Source organism: Drosophila navojoa, chromosome 3 (genome assembly GCF_054131105.1).
Source record: "Drosophila navojoa isolate 15081-1374.11 chromosome 3, UAZ_NAV_1.0, whole genome shotgun sequence".
NCBI classification, from domain to species: Eukaryota; Metazoa; Arthropoda; class Insecta; order Diptera; family Drosophilidae; genus Drosophila; species Drosophila navojoa.
Genome location: NC_142891.1, coordinates 9,837,666 through 9,858,392, shown reverse-complemented (window position 1 = coordinate 9,858,392; position 20,727 = coordinate 9,837,666). Strand labels below are relative to the sequence as shown.

The window sequence follows — 20,727 nt, the reverse complement described above, 5'->3', positions numbered from 1 at the left end:
CACAGAGAGCGACTGCTGCAATGGCTACGATTTTGGTAGTCACTCTCTCTCTCTCTTATTTTTACAATAACAATAATTCTTTTTTTGGTCAATGACCTAAGCAACGCTCTTTGCTCCGTTAGCTTAGCTTTTTTTCTCGCATTCTGCTGTTCGTTTTGCAGTCGTTTTTTTAAAGGAAATTGTTAACAATTTCGTATTATTGTTTATGCCAATTTCGCTAGCGGCCCGTTAGTTTCGGCCAGAGCTCGGACCTTGATTGGTTTCGTTTTTTACCGCGTCTCTGGAATAGGTCAAAAATAAAAAATATACGCTGTCAGCATTCAAGGCAAAGTCTGAGGGAGAAAATGATAAATTGAAAAATGTGTTAAATATTTAAACAAATCGAGCTTTTGAACTTTTATTGAACAGTCTGGGAAATTAATTTGCAATTAAAATTACCTTCTAGAGTCCTTGGCTCTGGGCGTAAACTCTGAGATATGTTTAATAGAATTTATTATAGCTATTCCTGGCATTGATAAAAGTATGTAAACTATTCTATTCTTTTCTTTCGTTTTACTTTGAGATTTAAAATCTTTAAAGAGAATTTAATGAATATAATTGTTAGCTAAAAAAAATTAAAATTGAAAAATATTAAAATTAAAATTTATTAATTGTATTTTTTTTTTTTTATTATTATTATTTAAATGTCAGCTGTCAAACATAGAAATCTACTTTTAAAAAAATTTCTTAAAAATATTATTTTGATAACTCAGTGAAGTTAAATAGACTAGGAAATATTTTCTATGAACTCAGCAGATCAAGATAAACTCTTGCAATTAATTCCAGAAAAAAATTACTATAATCTCTGGCGAAAATTATGAATTATTTTTACTTCTGGTATGACATCAGGCAATGTCAATTACCAAGTGCTATACATCATATTTCAGCCATAAATATAGCTATATCTATATCTATTGCTATATCTATCTAAATTGCAATGCCAGACACGAGCAGAAAGTGCACTATGCCCCCAATAATTTATCACTGCCCACTTCGACTCATCCGCAAAAGGCAATGCATTGTTGTTCTGTTATAATTGCTGTTATTAATAATATTATTTGACAATAATCAACTTTTGCACTTAAGTGATTAACGCGGAAATACGCAGACGAGCGGCACAAAAATAGTAAATACATTTTTGTCAAAAAGCAAAGAAAAAGTACACAAAAAATCATTAATAAACATCAACAACAGAATGGCAAAAACAACGAAAATTTCTTGTTAATAAAGTGTCTTCTGCTTAAATAGATTAAATAAATATTTTTCTGTTATCTTATTAATAACAATTAAGTAGAAACAACTGCAATCTCAGTCGCTAAAACCAGAAATAATGATTATAAACAAAAGTTAGAGATAAAATATCAAAATATTTGTTCAACATGTAATGTTATGAAATTTCAGCTGAAGACCTTGAGAAATAATAAGAATCAAGATTAAAGATGATTTGTGAAGATTTTTCGTTTGCATTTACCAAAGCACAAGTCCAATATGCTCATTTATGAAAGTGAAATGAGTATATTTGTTTTGAGCAATGAAATTTGAAACATAAGCTCGCGTATATTTTAATAGGAGTAAATTATTCGTTATGGCAGAGAAAATATTAATACAAGGTAACAAATACTCTGCTAAAAATCATCAACGCAATGCTAAAGCTTTTGCCTACAGTTCACTATGGGTAAAAAGTCGATTTTTTTGGCATTTATTCAAAAAAAATTTTGTTCACAATTTAAAATTTTCTTTTATTTATTGAATATATATACTTCAACTAGATTAAAAAGTATTTTTTTAAAAATTTAGCGACTACCATTAATATTTTACACATACTCAAAGTCAGCTGTTGCATAGTTGCGTTTGATATATAAAAAGCGCGGGAAATTTTGTTCAACTTGCAATTAAAGTGGAGCTTTTGTGTAAACATAAACAAAAAAAAGTGTATAATGGAAAACGTACCTAATGGTATGTACAATAAGTTATTGCTATTACTTTTTTATTGTAATTGTGTTATTGTCCAGTTGTCCAGTGTGTTGTCTGTGTGTATTTTTAGCTAAAAATTAACAAATGTACTTGTGTTCCGTGGAGTATTACTTTTGTGCAGCACACCACTTCACAGAGGTTTGATATAACAGTTGTTGTGTATTATGTCCAGGTTCGGAATCTATTAACCTCGTTTGCTCCTTTTTGTTCCTTTTGGAAAAAAATTAGTTGTTGCAGTTAAAAACGAGTTTTGTCGTGCAGAGCTTGTGGAGGTATGGACCAACAACAACCGCCAAGAAGACGCGGTAAAAAACTTTATTATTGAAAAAATTAACAATAATATTAGCGAAAATATTAATAATCTAATTGATAAAAGAGTAAAGCAATTTGTAGAGTATATAAAGAAGCATCTGCCAAAGTGCAACCGGAATTTAGAAAGGTTTAAAATTCATCATGCTACGTGGCTTGAAGGCAGGGTGATAATTGATTGTGAAGGTACTTTGGAAAGTAAAGCTGGCCGTAGAGAACGTAGCTATCTTGATGCAGGAAATCGATTAAAAAGAAAGCTAGCATCTGATCTTGCCACACAACAAAATCATTCGACCCAGTTGCTTATACATGCTGCTTCGGTATCGGCAAAAAAGTCGAAAGACAAAGACATGACATTTGTATTAAAAAAAACATTAAGCAACGACAATATAAGCAATTTAAGAAAAAAAGTAGAAGCCAAAATGCCTAGTCCAATTAGCCCTGAAAACGCTCTGGCATTTATTATTGAAGGCGGATTTACAAAGCAGCAATATTTAAACATAAAAGCAATGAACAAACTACATGATTGTGACATTTATCCACCTTATTCAGAAGTGGCAAAAGAAAAATTGAAATGTAGGCCAAAAGATATATGTTTCTCTGAAACAAAAGCCGAAGTGCGTCTACAAAATCTGTTAAATCATACGGTTGATCGCATCCTTGATATGCAGCAAGATGTCCTAAATGTTTTTGAAACAACACATTATAAATTAATTTTGAGTTATGGATTTGATGGTTCAACAGGGCAAAGTATCTATAAGCAAAGATTTCAATCGGATAATCTTAATGCCTTGGATCAATCACTATTTGTAACAACAGTAGTTCCTTTAAAATTAGTTGATAACCAAAATCAAATAATTTGGCGCAACGTTACGCCACAATCAGTACGATACTGCCGTCCACTGAAGATTGAATTTATCAAAGAAACTACTGACCTTATATTAAAGGAAAAAAACGATTTGGACCAGCAAATACAAAATCTTTGTAATCATTTGTATGTTTTTCAAAGAAAAACTATACATATTGCATATGAACTCCATATGACGCTTATCGATGGGAAAGTTTTGAATATTTTAACTGGGACTAACTCCTGCCAATCATGTCCCTTATGTGGAGCCAAACCCATTCAACTTCTTAACACCAGTGATTTCAACTCGGAAATTTTTAGAACTTCTTCTACGAATTTGCAATATGGAGTTAGCCCTCTGCATGCTTGGATTCGATTCCTTGAGTTTGTATTGAAAATATCGTACAGAATCGAAATTAAAAAATGGCGTGTTAAGGATGTCGACAAACAAAAGGTATCATTGCGTAAACAAGAAATTCAGCGGAGGCTGTGGGATGAAATGGGTCTTCATGTGGATAAACCCAGGCCTAATGGAAGTGGAAATAGCAATGATGGGAATACAGCAAGACGAGCTTTCGGAAATGTTGATCTATTTTCATCGATTTTAAATTTCAACGCTGATATTTTAAAAAAATTTTATATAATACTTATAAGCATATCATGCGAATATAAAGTTGACTCAACAAAATTTAAAAAGTTTTGCTCTGAAACATTTAGTTTGTATATGTCAACTTATTCTTGGTATCCGATGTCCCCAACTGTTCACAAAATTTTGGTGCATGGATATCAAATTATGGGCAGTTGCATAATTCCTGTTGGCATATTAGGAGAGAACGCGTCTGAAGCCCGGAACAAGCTGTATAGAAATGATAGGAAATCTCACGCCAGGAAATGTAGCCGATTAGAGAATTTAACTGATATATTTAATAGGGCTTTAGACTCATCTGATCCACTTCTCTCTTCACTCAGTTTAAAAGAACGCGAAAAGAAAAACAAGAAAAAAAAATTCCCAAAAGAAGTTATTGAACTCTTGGAAGATCCCAATTTTCAATTACCAGCAACATTTGAAGGCTTAATGGAGCCAACCTTAGTTGAAGAAGAAAATGAAGACGAAAATGAGGATGAGGATGAGGAAAATGAAGATCAAAACATAGATGATAGAAATTTAGAGTTAAATTTTGAATTAGATGAAGAAAATGAAGACCATTCAGTTTAAAATTATATCGCATATATTTTATATATCCCTAAGAGTCTTCAAATATTAATATTTGCTTGCAGTTGGATGAAATATAATAAAAATATAATTTTAAGTTGCTAAAAGTGTACAAAAAAGTTATTAAAAATAATTTGAGCCCACAGGTAATGATTTTTAATTTAATATAATATGTAAAAGGGGCGGAAAATTTGAATGCCACGCCCAATTGTAAAAAAAAAAAATCCGAATTTCTTTTTTAATATTAATAATATATTCCTAAAATTTCAAGTTCCTAGCTCTTCATTTACAATTAATGCCAAAAAAATCGACTTTTTACCCATAGTGCAGTTGTTCTTCTGCTTAAGCTTGCCGGAGTGAAAGAGAGGGAGCGAATATAAAGCATTGTACGTGAGGCACTGTAATCCTCTCTGAAACTTCCTCTGCCTCACTCTCTTTCTCTCTCTCTCTCGCTCATGATGCCGGTCGAGCGTCGCAACGTAAACAAGAAGAAAAGAATTAATTGCATACATGACAATAACCGTTATTGAGCAAAAAGGCTGCAAGGAAGAGGAAGGCGACTGCGGCAATTGAGCGTGAGTGAGTGAAATGCAATTAAAGCAAAACGGAAATAAAAACGTGTGTAAGCAAAAATGGCAAAGCGCTGGCCATAAAAGCCTGAAGGTCGTTTGTGTTTGCGCGCGATAAATTTGTATTTCAATTTCGGCTGGCTCTTCTTCCTCTCTCTCTTAATATGTTTTTCAAGTAAATATCACACATACGCCTATGCAAATATGGCATAAAGTTTTACGTTATATTTATTTTGATTGCTTTCAGTGGTTTTTTTATCTACGCCCTAGCTTTTAGAAACTTATCGCTATTCCCACATACACACACACACTCACACACATACATATGTCCACATATGTATGTATATACATATGTTGATTTGCGGTTTGCCTGATTGAAATGCCATGAAATATGCGCATAAAGTAAGCGCCCAATGCTTATCACAGTCAAACAACGCAATACAAAATTCAAGTAAAACTACACAAGTCATGTATATGAAATTTATATATCTAGGCAACAGAATGTGCTCAATGACGGGAGTAAGGCGCCAAACCTTCCGAACGCATACAAACGATCAAATGGCAATCAACTGCCAATCAAACTCATCAAACCTCGCTCCCACCCGCGTTACTCTTTCAGGTACAAGATTGGAAGAGCCACAGAAAGAGAGAGAAAGAGAGAGAGAGAGAGAGAGAGAGAGAGAGAGGGCGGGTGAGGCGCCAATGTGTTTGTCATTTGTTTTACTTTGCCGTGACCAATTTGCAAATGTTTTCAACTATTTAGGTCTAGTTTTGCTCTAATTAATACCCTACACTTTGGGTGCTACAATGCATTAGTCGAAGCTTGCTAAAAGTTATAAATTTAATTTTCGGTAATTTATTAGATTAAAAATGAGCCAATTTAATGTATTATTTTTTAAATACTGAATACTTGAATTTACGAATATTATAAGAAATAAAAAAGATTAATTCTTGATTTCCTAAAATGTTCTAAATATTCTAAAAAAAAAAAAAAAAATATTAATAATCTGAATATGACTTCGTAAAAAAATAAAGATCAACTTAAATAAACATAGATTCAAGCATATTTCTTCTTGTTTCCAAGTAGGATTATTTTTAGTACACAAGAAATGTTCTAATATACCTTCACGTTTAATTGCCTTACTTTCGCGACCTACTCAGCACATGCCAAAATAAAAGAAAAGAAAACAGAAAACAAACGCCGTCAAGCGCTAATCAAACACCTAATTTCTTGCAAATTAGCTGACACGATTAAATGTTAAACTTTGATCGAGTTTTAGTGTACCGCGCAGTCAAAGGAAAATATCGATTTTGATATTTGATATTACATGCATTAGATGAAGCATTTAATTTTCCTGCGAGCAATATTAGTTATGAGTAAACTAATATGTACCATTATTCTAAGATTATTAAATTAGAATACAATTTAAATATATCTTATACTAAATTGTTAGAGCCTCGAATATATACATCCGAGTAGAATTTTTTAGTTACAGTACCCATTTTATATATTTTTTATCCGCATGTAAGCCAAAAATATAAGCATTAAGTGCATATTCTTATCCGAACATGTCTGAGTATAGTATAGATATGTTTCTGCATACTTCCTTTTCGAATATTTCGTTTTGATAAAACAGCTGTAAACAGATTTTTATCCATTTCTTTTTTATTCGTACATTGAAACATAGTTTATTTACCACGTATTATTCGTTCAGAATGTTTTGTTCAGGTAAACATTTATGTTATCCGCAGACAGATAAATGTATGCCAAATCTATAAGGACCACTTGTTATCCGGATTTAAACGAATTCACAATTTTTAAGCTTTTTCTTAAACGTATTCACCTTAAACACACAGTCCACTCGTTTTTTTTGTTTAGTTTTTGTTTTTTCCTTAAACGTTTTCAATAGATCATTAATAAACAAGAAAAAACCAAAAACAAAAACAGCCCACAACAAAAATGGCATCATCGCAAAATGCTCATTTAAGGCGCGTACATGACAGCATCCACAATATCTCTAAAAATTATTTTGGCCGAAAAAAAAACTTGTATACATATATAAATATAAACTATATACGTGTTTATAGATATTGATATAGATAAATGTATAGTTGCTTGGATGTGCGCAAATCTGTTTGAACTTTCGCATGGCACAAGTGCCAAGAGCAAGCCCTGACATACATAATAATATTTAAAGCAACGCCCTCTTTACTGTGCCAGTTTATTTCTTTAAACACAAAATAGATATATGTATGTATAACTATATATTGTATGTATTTCATTCACCTACACGCGCTCATAATCTCTTTTCGAGCGGCGTCAATAAATTATTGTTAGTATTTAAATTTGGCATCTGGACTGTCATATATAGTATCTCACAGAGATATATATACATATATATATATATATAGGTTAGCCTGTCTTTCACACACGCCCACAAACAGCTGCTGACAATCAGATGAACTCATATATTTTTGGCTAGCTGCGCGGAAATACCTTAGCATACAGCTCTTGTGTATGATGATGATTTACCTGTTTTGTGGATCCTATTTAAGGAGCAGCTGTTACCATGTTTTCTGCACATATACATCCCATTTTTAGACCTTATCGCCGTAACTTATCTGGCTCCGATTGTTACTCACATTGGCCCCAACTAAGTGCCTAATTTTTGCTATTTTTTTACTTTTTGTTTGCACAATCTAAAATACCAATGAGTAATCGCAATAATTTGTAATTAGGAGTAGTTCAAAGAGTTAGTCATAGTATAAGGACGGGGAAGGGAAGATAAAAACCTATGAGTCCACATTGATTATAATAACTTTCATTGTCGAGAGCACAGTTTGTTTTGAAAATCCGTATTAGAAAAAAAAAAAAAAAGAGAAAGCCACGCACGATGGGCACAAGTTAGGAGATTCGCTTTTTAAAAATAGTAAATGAATTATATTGAATATTGTATAAATTATATTATAATATTGAATAAGAGATTATATAAATTTATAGAAAATATATAAACATTTTTAAATAAAAATCATATTTAAATATATATATTTTTTTTAATATTAAAGTAGTATGTTCCATATATTTTAATATAATTCTTATATATTTATTTTTCTTTTTTTTTTTTTAATTTAACAGTATTTTTTTTTCATACAAACTCTAAGCATAGTTTGCTGAGCATTTGATCATTTTACACCCACTGTACGCTGCTTCCAAATTGTGGCTATAGCCAGAAGCGCAGGCTTGTTGCTATGAAACCCATTTGATCGAACGTCCGATCAATATGCCAAATAAGAAATAAAACACATAACTTTTCGTAAGTCGAATGCAGCCCACGCGCTCTGCCAGCTAAGAGCAGAGAGTTCCAGATGGACAGCATTTGATTGAATGTTTGTTTTGAAAAACAACAACAACAAAACGTAGCAAGGAAAAGCGAACAGCAAGCAGCAAAAATAAAGCACGTTGAGTAGTATTTAAAGAGTGGAGGAAGGCGCGCGCATAGGTGGAAGGCACGGGAGAGAGCAACACAGAGAGGGCAACACACGTGCGTGCGCTCTCAGAGCAACAGTGCAGAGCAGCAACTGCGCAGCGACGGCCGGCCGAGCGTCGCGAGTCGCGACGCTGAGCGTAGTACTTCTGCGCGCTCTGTTGTGCTGGGCGAATCATTCAGCTACGTTGGCTCGGCGCGTTCACAACGTTGTGCATTGTTCGGCGTGCGTGTGTGTGCGTCTGTGTGTGCAGTGTTTCAAAAGCTGCTCGCTTTCGAGTGCTATTCGCGTGTGTACGCTGTGTGTGGGGCAATTTCCGTTCGCTCAAAATATGTATATACAAACACACGCATACTTATGTCTATATAAAATCATTTCTAAATTTATATAACAAAACAAATATATAAAAGAAATTAATTTGCAGCGCGCAAAAAAATAACAAAAAAATATTTATACAAAAATTTGAAAAGCAAAGCCAAATATTTACACACAAATATTTGTCAAGGTGCACACGCCCACACAGTTGCTAAAGAAAACAGCAAATAAGTGACTTGAAAATACACAAATATACATACGCATATTTTATACACGATATTTAACAAAAGCTTATCAACATTTGGTTTGTTTTGGCTTTATTGTTTAAAAACAAAAACAAAAAACTCTGTTTATTTTCTATTTTGCGCAACACAAAAATTCTCTAGTTGAAAGTGAAAGGCAGCGCTGCAGCTCTGTGAAATGTTGTCGCCGGCATCGCAACACAAAAATAAACAAAAAGCATAAAACAATAAAAAGGCGAATGAAAACTGTTGCTGAAATGTTTGGCACTAAGTCGGCAAGCCGAAGCGTTTAAATTATTTATTCGATGCGCAGCAAATTGTCCAAAATGCGACTGCAACAACGCTTCAACAGCGCCAGCGGCAGCAGCAGCAGCAGCAGCAGCAACAACAACAACAACAACGCCAGCAGCACAATGGCAACACAAGCAATTGTCGGCAACAATCGAAGCAACAATCAACGCGCCAAAATACCAAATCTCATCAACAACAATCGCAACAATCACAGCAACAACAACAATAATGTCTACAACAAGCTGCGCAGCAAAACTAACAACAACAACAGCAGCAGCAACAACAACAACAGCAGTCAGCCCATGCAGCTGGATTCAGCTGAAGACCTGGTCGAAACCCTAGAGGAAACCACAACAGCCGTCGAGCTGCGCTCAACATCTGCTGCTGCTGCTGCCGCTGCTGCAGCCGCGGCAAATGCTGCAAATGTTGATCAACTGCGCGCCTATACAACACTGCGCAGCAACTCAACGTCGGCCATCATAGCGGAGGCTGCCTGTCTGCCCAATCTGTTGGGCAACAACTCGAGCATGCTGTTCGCCCGCCCCCGCACCCTGAACGTGCACAATATCTGCCAGACGCCAGCGCAAATAACGCAATTGTTTTTTGGGTATGTTTATTTCAATTTTGAGTTTTCCTTATTTATTTGCTTCTATTTATTACTAACTTGCTTGGTGCTTGGTGCAAAATGAAAATAATTGTGCTGTATTATATTAATTTAAGCTGTGACTAACATTTCAATTAAGCAAATATACTATATACTATATGACAGACTTTTTACTAATATTTTCATTATACAATATATTTTTTTTAAATCATAAACTTTGTTATCAGAAAATATAAAAATATAAATCATATTCTATACATAAAAATTTATAAAAATTGATTTGATGTTCCTTATGAAAACTAAACTTGAAAAATTATTTTCCAATTAATAATTGATATAATTAATATCGAATACTCAAATATATTTAACTGAATGTAGCAAATATTTCGCCATCCTATATAAAATAGTTTCCATACTTACAACCCTATTTTTTCAATTCATAAGCTGTAATCTTATCTAGCCCTTATCTTTAGTATTTTCCCAGACGATTATCCAAGAGCTTTTGCCTTGCCAAATTCATTGCTCTATTACGTCTAACACACCCATAATTAAACTTTGAACACTCTCTCGCATTTATCTGAGCCAATATTTATCTATTAAGCATAAATTTACGATTTCTATAGTTCCGTTTGAAACGCTTTCAATGTCTTTTTAGTGCATAGGTCAAACTCTCTTCAATTGTTCAAGGTTTCAATAGCCAATCGCATCGATATAAATATTTATAAAGTGTTACCATAATTTATGGGCTTTCAAATTTTATTCGTATGGCGTCATATGCTATGAATGAACCATATATAAATAACACAGACGGATAAAATAATCTATCTTTTGTTGATGCATTTTTGCATTAATGTGAATGAATTACAAAAATAGCAATCGAAGCTTTACACAATGTAAAGCTATTCGCTGATTGTAGCGTAATTGGCTAATAATGAGCTTGAATTATATAGGAATGCAATACGAATAGAATGCTCGATTGGGTGTTACCCTAAGTCTAAAGAAGTGTTGTTTGGATTAACCCAAGTAATCCAGAATTTTTACCACTACAAGTTTTTTAATGAAACATTGTTAACTTTGTGTATTTTATTATCCGTATGAGCTCTAGAAAAGCTATAAATTGTTCTGTTGACAAATTTGCTTTTATCCGCTGAACAAGGGAAAAGTTTTTATGCATTTAAGACATATGTGAAGATATATATTTAATTCCACATATGTATATTATTTAAAAATATTCATCTTTGTACTTTTATCTATATCTACAATCACTTTTATCCAATTTGCCGCCAAAGAGCAACGGATAATATATTTAGCTTATCCGCTCAGTCATGTTTGGGGCACTAACTGCTTGATATTCATGACAGAAACCGTGATTAATCACATGGGCGGCCGGGACAACACATGAATTATAGCCACGCCTCTAATCTAATTGCGCTGCCGCCTTCCTGGGCGAATGCCCCCCAAAATTAGGCAAAAATAAATAATAAAATAAATAAAAATAACAAAAATTCTTTCAAAACCAATACATCTTCCTCCCGTGTCTTGTTTTAGCGCTTTTGGTTTTGTTGCACAAAAATACAGCGAGCGCGATTTTGTCATCGTTATTTTAAAATGCTTTATATATTTTGTTTATATATATATACTATATACTATATATGTATATATATTTGATTTTTGCGAACTCTCGCAACGCCGTGCACAACACTAAATATATTCAATTAAATGACAAGGCGAACTTTCCGCTGCTTTTATCTCGTTTCACACAGAGCAAAGACATTTCTTTTTTGCGTTTACATTTATTTTTATTTAAATTTTATATTCAATTTGTCGACAATGTGAAAATTCAATGAACTTGATCTGTTGCCAGCGCGCGTGAGTTGCATATATATACATATGTATATATATACATATTTATTTTTATTTATTATATTTTATTTTGGTTATTGCCAAAATAAATTGCTTTTAAATGAACAACAATAACAATGTATTGAAATGTCAAATGCTGTAAACACAAACTGTGCAATATATCTATACATATTTCTTGTCACAATTTGCATATGATAAAGTCATAAGTCAGCCGACAAATTGTCATTTTCATAACATATTTATTGTGCCCGCGGCGCTGACAATTGTTTGGAGCAAAGCAAGCAAGCTATGCACCGTAGCTCGACTATTAGATACCCGAACCAATAATAAGTGTGACAGCAATCAGCAGAATATCTTGCGTGCTTGGAGCTCAATGAAAATTATAGGCAAATTGTTAGCGTCTATCCGAAACTGTGTATTTATTGCTTGTATAACAAAGTTACGTATACGTCTGTGTATACTTAATATTAAAAATTATTAACAATTTTTAATGAAACACCTGCAGTGAATGTATATTTCAAATTAAAGATCACGTGTTTGCTCTGTTTATATAAGACTATAATATATATAAATATAAACTAATATTAAATAAAATAATATATAAATACTAAAAAAAAAAAAAAATAAATACTAAATTTTTTTTTCACTCTCAAAATCATAATTTTTATAATTAAAAAAATAGTGTAAACATATTTTACACTCTAATTTCTTTCTATCTTTTTGTTTTTTATAATTAAATTTTTAAGTTTTATAAACTCTTTAACGGTAAATGTAGTTCCAATTAGTCATCCTTTCTTTTTTCATAAATTTCATATAAAGCAATCTCATTTGTACGGGTATTTCATACGTCGAGCAGTGCAAAAGTTCATTTAATTAAATGATTTTTACGACTTTGGACCACTAGAGCGGGCCTTTGTCTTTGCTTTATGCATTGGCAAATTGAATTTGAGCGTCTGACTTGGTTTCGTTTTATTGTTGCTATAATTCGTGATTCGTTTGACCTTCTTGCAGATTGTGGCACACGTGTTATTCATTTGCAAATAGATTTTCTAGGTGAATGCATTCACATTTATTCATTTGTGTGGATTCGCACACACACCCAAAACTCCATCGATTCAAGTTTTTGGTGAAATTAACGCTTTTTGTGTGCTTTTGCAACTGGAACGTGAAAACGGCCGCAACTAATTCAAGCACATAAATCACAGAGCTGCGGCTATTAAAAGTTATGGACAGAGCACACACACACACACACACTCGCACAAAAGCTGTTAAATTGAAAGAGTTGTGTTGCGTTTCATTATTAATTACATACTGTTGTTGTTGTTGTTGTATTTGAATGTCGCTTTAATTCAATTGCTGCAAGCCAGAACGTTGATCGCAAACTGACTGCGGTCATTGTCTCTTTTTTTGATGTTTCAATTTCATTCATTTTATTACTGCATCAATAAATCACGCATTGACCGCGCTCAAAGGCCGCACATACACATATCTTCAGATATACATACATATATGTTTATGTATATATTTTTATGACATTATCAGAGGCACATCAATTTAGCGAATAAAAAAAAGAGAAGAATTGCCGCATTCTTTTGTCAATTGGTTTATGCCATTTACTTTATCATATTCCTTTTTCTTTATGCAATCCAATTAATCGTTGTTGTTTTTGTTCTGCTTTTTATTCCGCGTCGTACATATGAACTGCATTTATCGCTTTTGGTTTATAAGTACTTGTGTATGATGGCTTTTGCGTCGTGATATTATGCTTTATTTTTAACTTGATTATGACATAGAGTCCAGGCATATACATATGTTCATTCGTACATATATAGACATATAGCTAGGAATCCATTATAAGTACGACTGCATGGGAAGATAATAAATAATTTTCATATAATAACAAAGTCTTTATTAGTTGCCACTCGAGCCATTATGTTAATTATCTAGCAGCGAGCAAAAGTAATTTATTTCTATAGTTTTAAAAGGCGTGATCGCTGTTGAAATTCATTTAATTAACTCTAGAGAATTTCACATCAACTATTATATACCTATACCAATTTTAATTGTAGCTTAAACATTAAAAATTCACACCAAAAGCTTAGTCACATAATTATCCGTAATTATCTATAATATAAAAATATATTTTATTGTAGATAGTGTTGAAAGTATAAAGCCGTATAAACATGTCATAAACACATCTTGGGTATTTAGATAAGTTTGGCTAATTTATCCTATATGCTTATTCATGCTGTTGACATTAACACATTGTTGAACACACAAATTGACACCTAAAACGGGTTCGAATCCAGATAATATATAATTAATGTTAAATGAATATTTATATGTTGATTCGGATAAAGTTAAAGGGCCATTTTTGAGCAATATATATTTTCGGATAAAAACGGATAATATATCCGATTGCGTGCAATTGTTTTTTTTTTTATTATTATTTGAAAATTGTGAAGCTTAAGTATTCCCCAGTTACTCAACGGATAAAATTATATTCATTAATCATTGGGCTTTTGCCCAAGTTAATTGATATAAACTTTAGCTCTGCTTTGTCATCTTTAAATATATATGATACATGTATATATTCATATATTTTATCATGTATTTTCCATTATTGTTTTTTTTTTGCTAAAATCGATTAGGCAAAAGGTTTCGCCTGCCACTCAATTTTCACACAATTGCGCCCGGTCATTGCGGAATCGCGGCACGTTTGCTAATAAATAATAATTAATGTTGTGGAAAAATGCATTTTATAAACAAATGTGTGCATTCACTTATTATTCATTCAGTTTTTCCACAAACGCCTCCGTTACGAAACGTGTAGTAAACAATTTCGCAGTAGACGAAATAAATAAATAAAACAGAAATTTCCAAATTGAAAGAAAATTGAATTTATCAAGCATATTCAAGAAGATATTCTTTGCAATTGAGTTAATTGTTTATTAATAACAAATTGCAATTGCGAAAAGAATGTGTGCAAACACAGCTGCAGTTCGCTAAAAATAATGCCAACTACTTATGAAGGTCTTTCCTACACACATATTACGTATACGTAATATAGCTAAAGGCCAAGTTGACTGACGCCTTAAGCCAAAGTGCTCAGCAAATATATATATGTATGTACATTAATATGATAGCAAATCGATAATTTTAACAATGTCGGTGTCTTATATAGCCAATAGATGAGCGTTATACGCTATTTCGATGCCATGGTGTCACCTATTCCACACACAACTAGATCCAGGCAAACAATGTGCATTATGAAGTCAAGGCGAAACGTTTATCAATTATAAGCAAAGACAATTAAGTGACTAGATCGGCAAGTTAAATAACAAAGTTTTATAGATCTATAAGACGCCTAATTACTATTGTTGACTATTTGTTTAATTTAATGCAGCTAATTAAGTGCCATAAAATATAAACTATTTTGAGATATTCAATTGTTTTTTGTGTCCATTTGAAGCTTCCTTTATGCCGTGCAATGGCATTTATTTAAATTATTTGTTTTTAATTTTAAATTTATTTAAAAAAAAGGTTTGGAAATACTGTATTTTAAAAAAATAATATATACATTTAAAGACATTGTTTTTTTTTTACACATACATTTATACATACTTTGAATCTATCCATAAGGAATCTGATAAATTGGTTTAATAAAAAAAATTGTGTATTATTTTAAATTTAATTTTCTTAATACATTTATCTAACTATTTTTATTTATAAAAAGTAAATACTAATAATTATTCTAAGCAATATTTATATAATTGCAATATCTGCCTAAGCTAAACTTTTTTTTATATAAATATTATAAATATTTTTAAATCACAAACCAATTCTTTATATAGTTAGATTCTATTTTGAATAATTTTCATTTATATTTTCCTTAAAATAACAACGCAAAATTACATTTTATAACAGCAATTCACAAATTAACTTAAATATTTTCTAAAATTAGCAGCTTTATCTTGCTGTTTTTCCATTTTTTATGATATTCAATGTTTATATATTTGCAAATATATATGTGTGTGTGTATAATTTTGTGCATTTTTATAGTCTTCAAAAATGGTTGTATTCTCTATTTTTAGTAGACACTCACACACATTCCATAGCCCCAGCCATGGCCATAGATCAGTTTTGTTTATGATCTTGCATTGCACTTGATTTTCATGGTCTGCGCGAAGAGTTGCTCAGTGCCATCGTTTGTATACACAGAAAAGTAAAATAATAAAGAAACAAACAAAAAAAGCATAGACAAAATTATTGTTGAACAAATTTGTTGTTTGATTTTGCTTTAAAATTAAAAGCATTTCTAAAAATAAGATTCGACAAGTCGAAAGAAAGAAAGTGTGAAAATTGAGGGCCGGGACTACTTCATAATTTGCAAAGCAAATAATCGCCACAAATTAGCAAACATAATCGTAAATATTTCGCACAACAATATTGATGCAAAAAAAAAATGAATAATATTAAACAAAAATGCGCTTAAATCATGTGAGCGCCAAGAAAATTGAAACAAGCTACAAATTCAAACAAAACATAAAAGTTTATCGAATTTATTTCGTATGGAGGCGTTTTCGGTGGGCTGTCAGTTTTGACTAAGCTTCTGTGATTGTTCTGCATTTTATGATTGACGTGTATAGACGTGGCAGAAGTCAAATTTTAATAAGATTTTCTACTTAGAACATTTTTTTGTTCTCTTTTATCCCAAATAAATATTAAATATTTCTTAAAGGCAGTAGCAATTGAATGTGTGAGAGGGTTTTTAAAGAATTGGTAGTAATATGATTGGGAGATACGGCATTTATTCTATGCCGGATAAGATCGTATAATTTATGGGAACTTATCCAGCATGACAAATGTGCAAAATCAAGCTTTTAAGGGTTTTCCGCTTTATCATCATATATGGAAAACTTATTCTATTAATTTGTACATTATCTAATATAACATATTTAACATTTTTGTGTGTCGGATAATATTGGAAAAGTTGACATATCTTATACGAGAAGTATTGTAATAACAGTTCATCGTTATTTTGGATACTAGGCATTTCGAATACCAGGAATATCTCTGTATAACTTATCCGCTTAGTTCCAGCATTCTGTTTAATATTTTGTATTCATTTTGGGTCACAAAGAACAATGAACAATGGCTCTTGACCTGCCTGTCTATAATATTCTTCCCAGCCGATTATTCATCCAGTAATTCTGAGTAATCTATGTAAAATGCGTGACTGTACCATTTTGTGTACAGATATGATCTCATTCTATGATCATGTTAATGATCATGGCTTGGTTTGCTGCATTCAATAAATGAAAGAGTGCCGCTCTTGCCATAACTGTTAAAGCTTTCGACTCTGCCCTTATTAGTCATTACAGCTTTAAAGCTCCAATACCGAATAGACTTTGAATATAGTCACACACTCGCACACCCACCTGGCAACACCTGCCGCATTCACTTCCATCTCCATACAAATGTTCATTTAATTGAAATGCTGCTGCTGCGATTGCAAATGACCTCAGCGCTCGCAGCTGAGATCGATCCATATGCAACACACGCAACTGACTCACTTTGAATGTTTCACCTGAGAGACGAAGAAGAAAACAAATCAATTAATCTAATGAAAATTGCAATTGACAGGCGAACAGATGCTCTGTAAAATAAAAATTATTCTTAAAAAAATTTTAGAAGATTTCTATTATCAGAAAATATTTATTAAAATAAATTATAGATTTTTTTAAAATTAGATTTAAGGCATAATATACTTCAGGTATTCAGAAACCTTTCTTTTTTTTTCATTTTTAATCAATTTTTTAGAGTAACTATTTGAGTCTTATTTATCTTCTCAAAAAATTCACCTCCATCTTAACTTAAAAAGGTAACGCTGCTCAAATCAAAGTAAAATGTTCTCTACAAAACATAAGTAAATTACAGGGTATACTTTAACATAGACACTCTTGCATAGTTAACTTTTTCACTAACCTTGCGCAAATTACTTTTCTTTTGTCTTTGGTTTCATACTGCTGACTCCATATTAGCAACAATTTGTTATGCAAAATATGACCAGCAGTCGAGGCGCCTACACACACACACACACACACAAACATACTCATTCAAAATTGAAGCGTGGTATATTAATTCTTTGGCTGTGGCACATGTAACCCATTTATTTTTGAAATGTTGACCTCATAACTAGCCAACGAACTGTTGAGCCTATATAGCGTGCTTTAAAATCGAAATTGACGTGTGTGTGTACATGTATATATATGGGGGAGTAGCTAAATGACGACGACAGCGTCCAAATGTAGCGATGACAACTTCATTTCATAACATGTGACAGACAATCTCTGTGGGCTTTTTGACGGGGTGCCTTTGTTCTAAACCGACGGCCGTTGGCTCGACTGGGTCGACTATCGATACTTTCAATCAGAAAACGATAATTCATGACATCATCGAATGGCAATAGGCCGTAACATTGCTCCAGACAGAGGGAGAGCGAGAACGAGAAAACTACTCTCCCACACTCCCCCCCTCTCTCTCTCTCACTCTCTGTTTCTCTTTCTCTGGAGGGCAATGCTTGAGTGGTTCGCTTAATTAGTAATTTAACACAATATTAAACGAAGCGCTGCCTTGTAATGCCTATAAATACTCACATATACATACATATATATATATGTATATGTGTATGTATGTATATCTATGTCTAATCCAAACATACGCCATCGCCGTTTCAGTGTAAACAATTTTTGCCATGACATCAAAATTCGTGCGCCATTAAAAAAAAAGAGAGAAACATATTCACCACAAACTTACTTTAATCGGCATTTCATTGAGCATTCTGTTTTTTAATAGGGGTTTGCGACTTCCCGATAATGCAATGCAAGCGCATTCGATATTCAGTTGGCCGTGTGATCGCTTCTAATGCGCGGTTACTCTCTCGATCTAACAATTTTTCGTTTTGCGTTTCCGCGCGTTTTTATTTCACTTTGAATAAAGTTTTTTATAATACAAAAAAAATAAAATAATACTGCTTTTGTTGCTTTTAAATACAAAAAGAATAATAAGGAATATATAAATATTCAAAGTTTACTTAATTTTCTCTCAGAGCTTCCTAATGCAGAAAAAAAAATAAAGTTTTCAAATTAAAATTTAAAAAAATTGTGAATTATCCCAAGAGCATTATTTTTTACTTGGTAAGCAGCTGGTGATCTTCATATAGTATAAATTATTTTCTTTAATACATCCATTTAACTAGTATATTTTTTATTATACAATCAAATTCTTTTATCAATACACATTTTTATGATATTTTGTCATACGCAGGTCACATACATTAATATCTCTTCAGTTTCTACTCAATATGAGCGCGTAATTTGATACAGACCTTTAGAAAGCATAAACGATATTTTCCAACAGCCCACGATCTTAAATCTTTTGTCTATTGGATATTCAAAATTATGATAAATTGTATAGCTACATTTACATATTTCTCGCATTTATTAATTTCAAAATATATAAATATTTATTTAATTTATTCCGATTTTGGTTACCGCAAATAATTTTATGAAAATAAATCGTTTCGTAATTTAAAAAACAAATTTTGTATACAAACAAATTGTTTTATAATTTCTAAACAGCAAATTCAATCAATATAAATCGGTCTATAATTTGTCATAAAGACTCTTTGAATCGTTAGGTTAAATAAATAAATCCATAAATTATTTCAAATCACTACAAAAAAATAAAAAAAATAAATAAAAAAATAAATTGTATACAAACGGCAAAATATATTGAAAATATTATTTGATATAAAACCTTTAATGTTTTGTCTTTGTCCAGGAATAGAATTTAAGGGAATGAAAGCCAATGCTTTTTATTTTTGCCTATTTTTTCACAATCATTTTCTATGAAAACTATACCTGCCCCTAAGGCAAAAAAAAAACCCAAAAGCATAATTATGCCTTGTGTTTTATGTGGAAAAACTATTTTCTTCAAGTGAAAATGTTTGTTTATCATCTATGGCAAATCGTATTAAAATTCGATTGAATCAATTGTTGTTTCTTTAAGGGAGCAATGCTGGCGCTTGCCCTTTCCGCCAACAAATCCAAACAAAACTAATTCCCAGAAGGGAACTGAAGTACTTGACCAGCTGTGTATAGACAAAATAATCCAATCAAATTTTATACGTACATTATATTTATATAAACCATCAACGACTACGCCAAGGTCGTCCCAACAAAAAAAAAAAAAGAAGAAGGTTTTGCCGGTACGAGCAGCTGACATAAAAAGCTATATTGTTTAGATTAGATTGCGGCTACAATCAATTGTAGTTGTGATTGACAAAGAGCTAAGGAGCAGAGAAAGAGCAGAAGAAACGCTTGATGGAACTCTAAACAACAAATAATTCAACCATCGAAAACAAAACAAATTACGAGCCATAAGTGATATCATGCGCTGTGCTACAATTTTTGGCACACAAATAAATACAGAAATGGGCAAGAAATATATACATATAAAACGAATTATATACATGAGTATAAGAAGAGCAGGCAAATATGTATGTATGTAACTTAAAAATAAATGTTGATGTCACTTTGAAATTAAAGCCAAAACAAAGGTTAGAGGACAACGACCAATGCCGCGCAATGGTCTAAACATAGCGCAGAGACCCAAACTAGGCAATGATCATTAGCGTTGTCATCATTATGTTGTTGTTGCTAAAAACTGATAGTCATCTCTATGTCAATAACCACAAAAGCCATCTATTCTGTCTTAAAAAAAAAAAAAAAGAAATGAGGGAAAGCAATACCCCCCAAGTTGGTTGGTTGGTTTGGTTGGAATCATGTTTGCGATTGTCTATAAATAGATATCTAGCCAGACATTTATAGTCGCGGCTAAGGGGCAAGATGGGTATGGGAATGGGGGCGAGTCAAGTTCGCGTTAAAGCAGCGTTATAAATAAACAAGCAA

General features: G+C 32.2%; 1 protein-coding gene across 2 annotated transcripts in view; it reads left to right on the top strand.

Annotated features, from left to right (window-relative positions):
• The window catches only part of raw (NDT-like domain-containing protein raw), a 37,116-nt gene that overhangs the window by 732 nt on the left and 15,657 nt on the right, over nt 1–20,727 (top strand). The window contains exon 2 of one of the 2 annotated variants that reach the window (XM_030384879.2): nt 9,139–9,892. The exons of the other annotated variant lie outside the window; for it this stretch is intronic. Coding sequence (XP_030240739.2) covers nt 9,300–9,892 — 593 coding nt within the window. The 5' untranslated portion in view covers nt 9,139–9,299. The remainder of the gene's footprint in view (nt 1–9,138; nt 9,893–20,727) is intronic. 2 annotated transcript variants of the gene reach the window in all.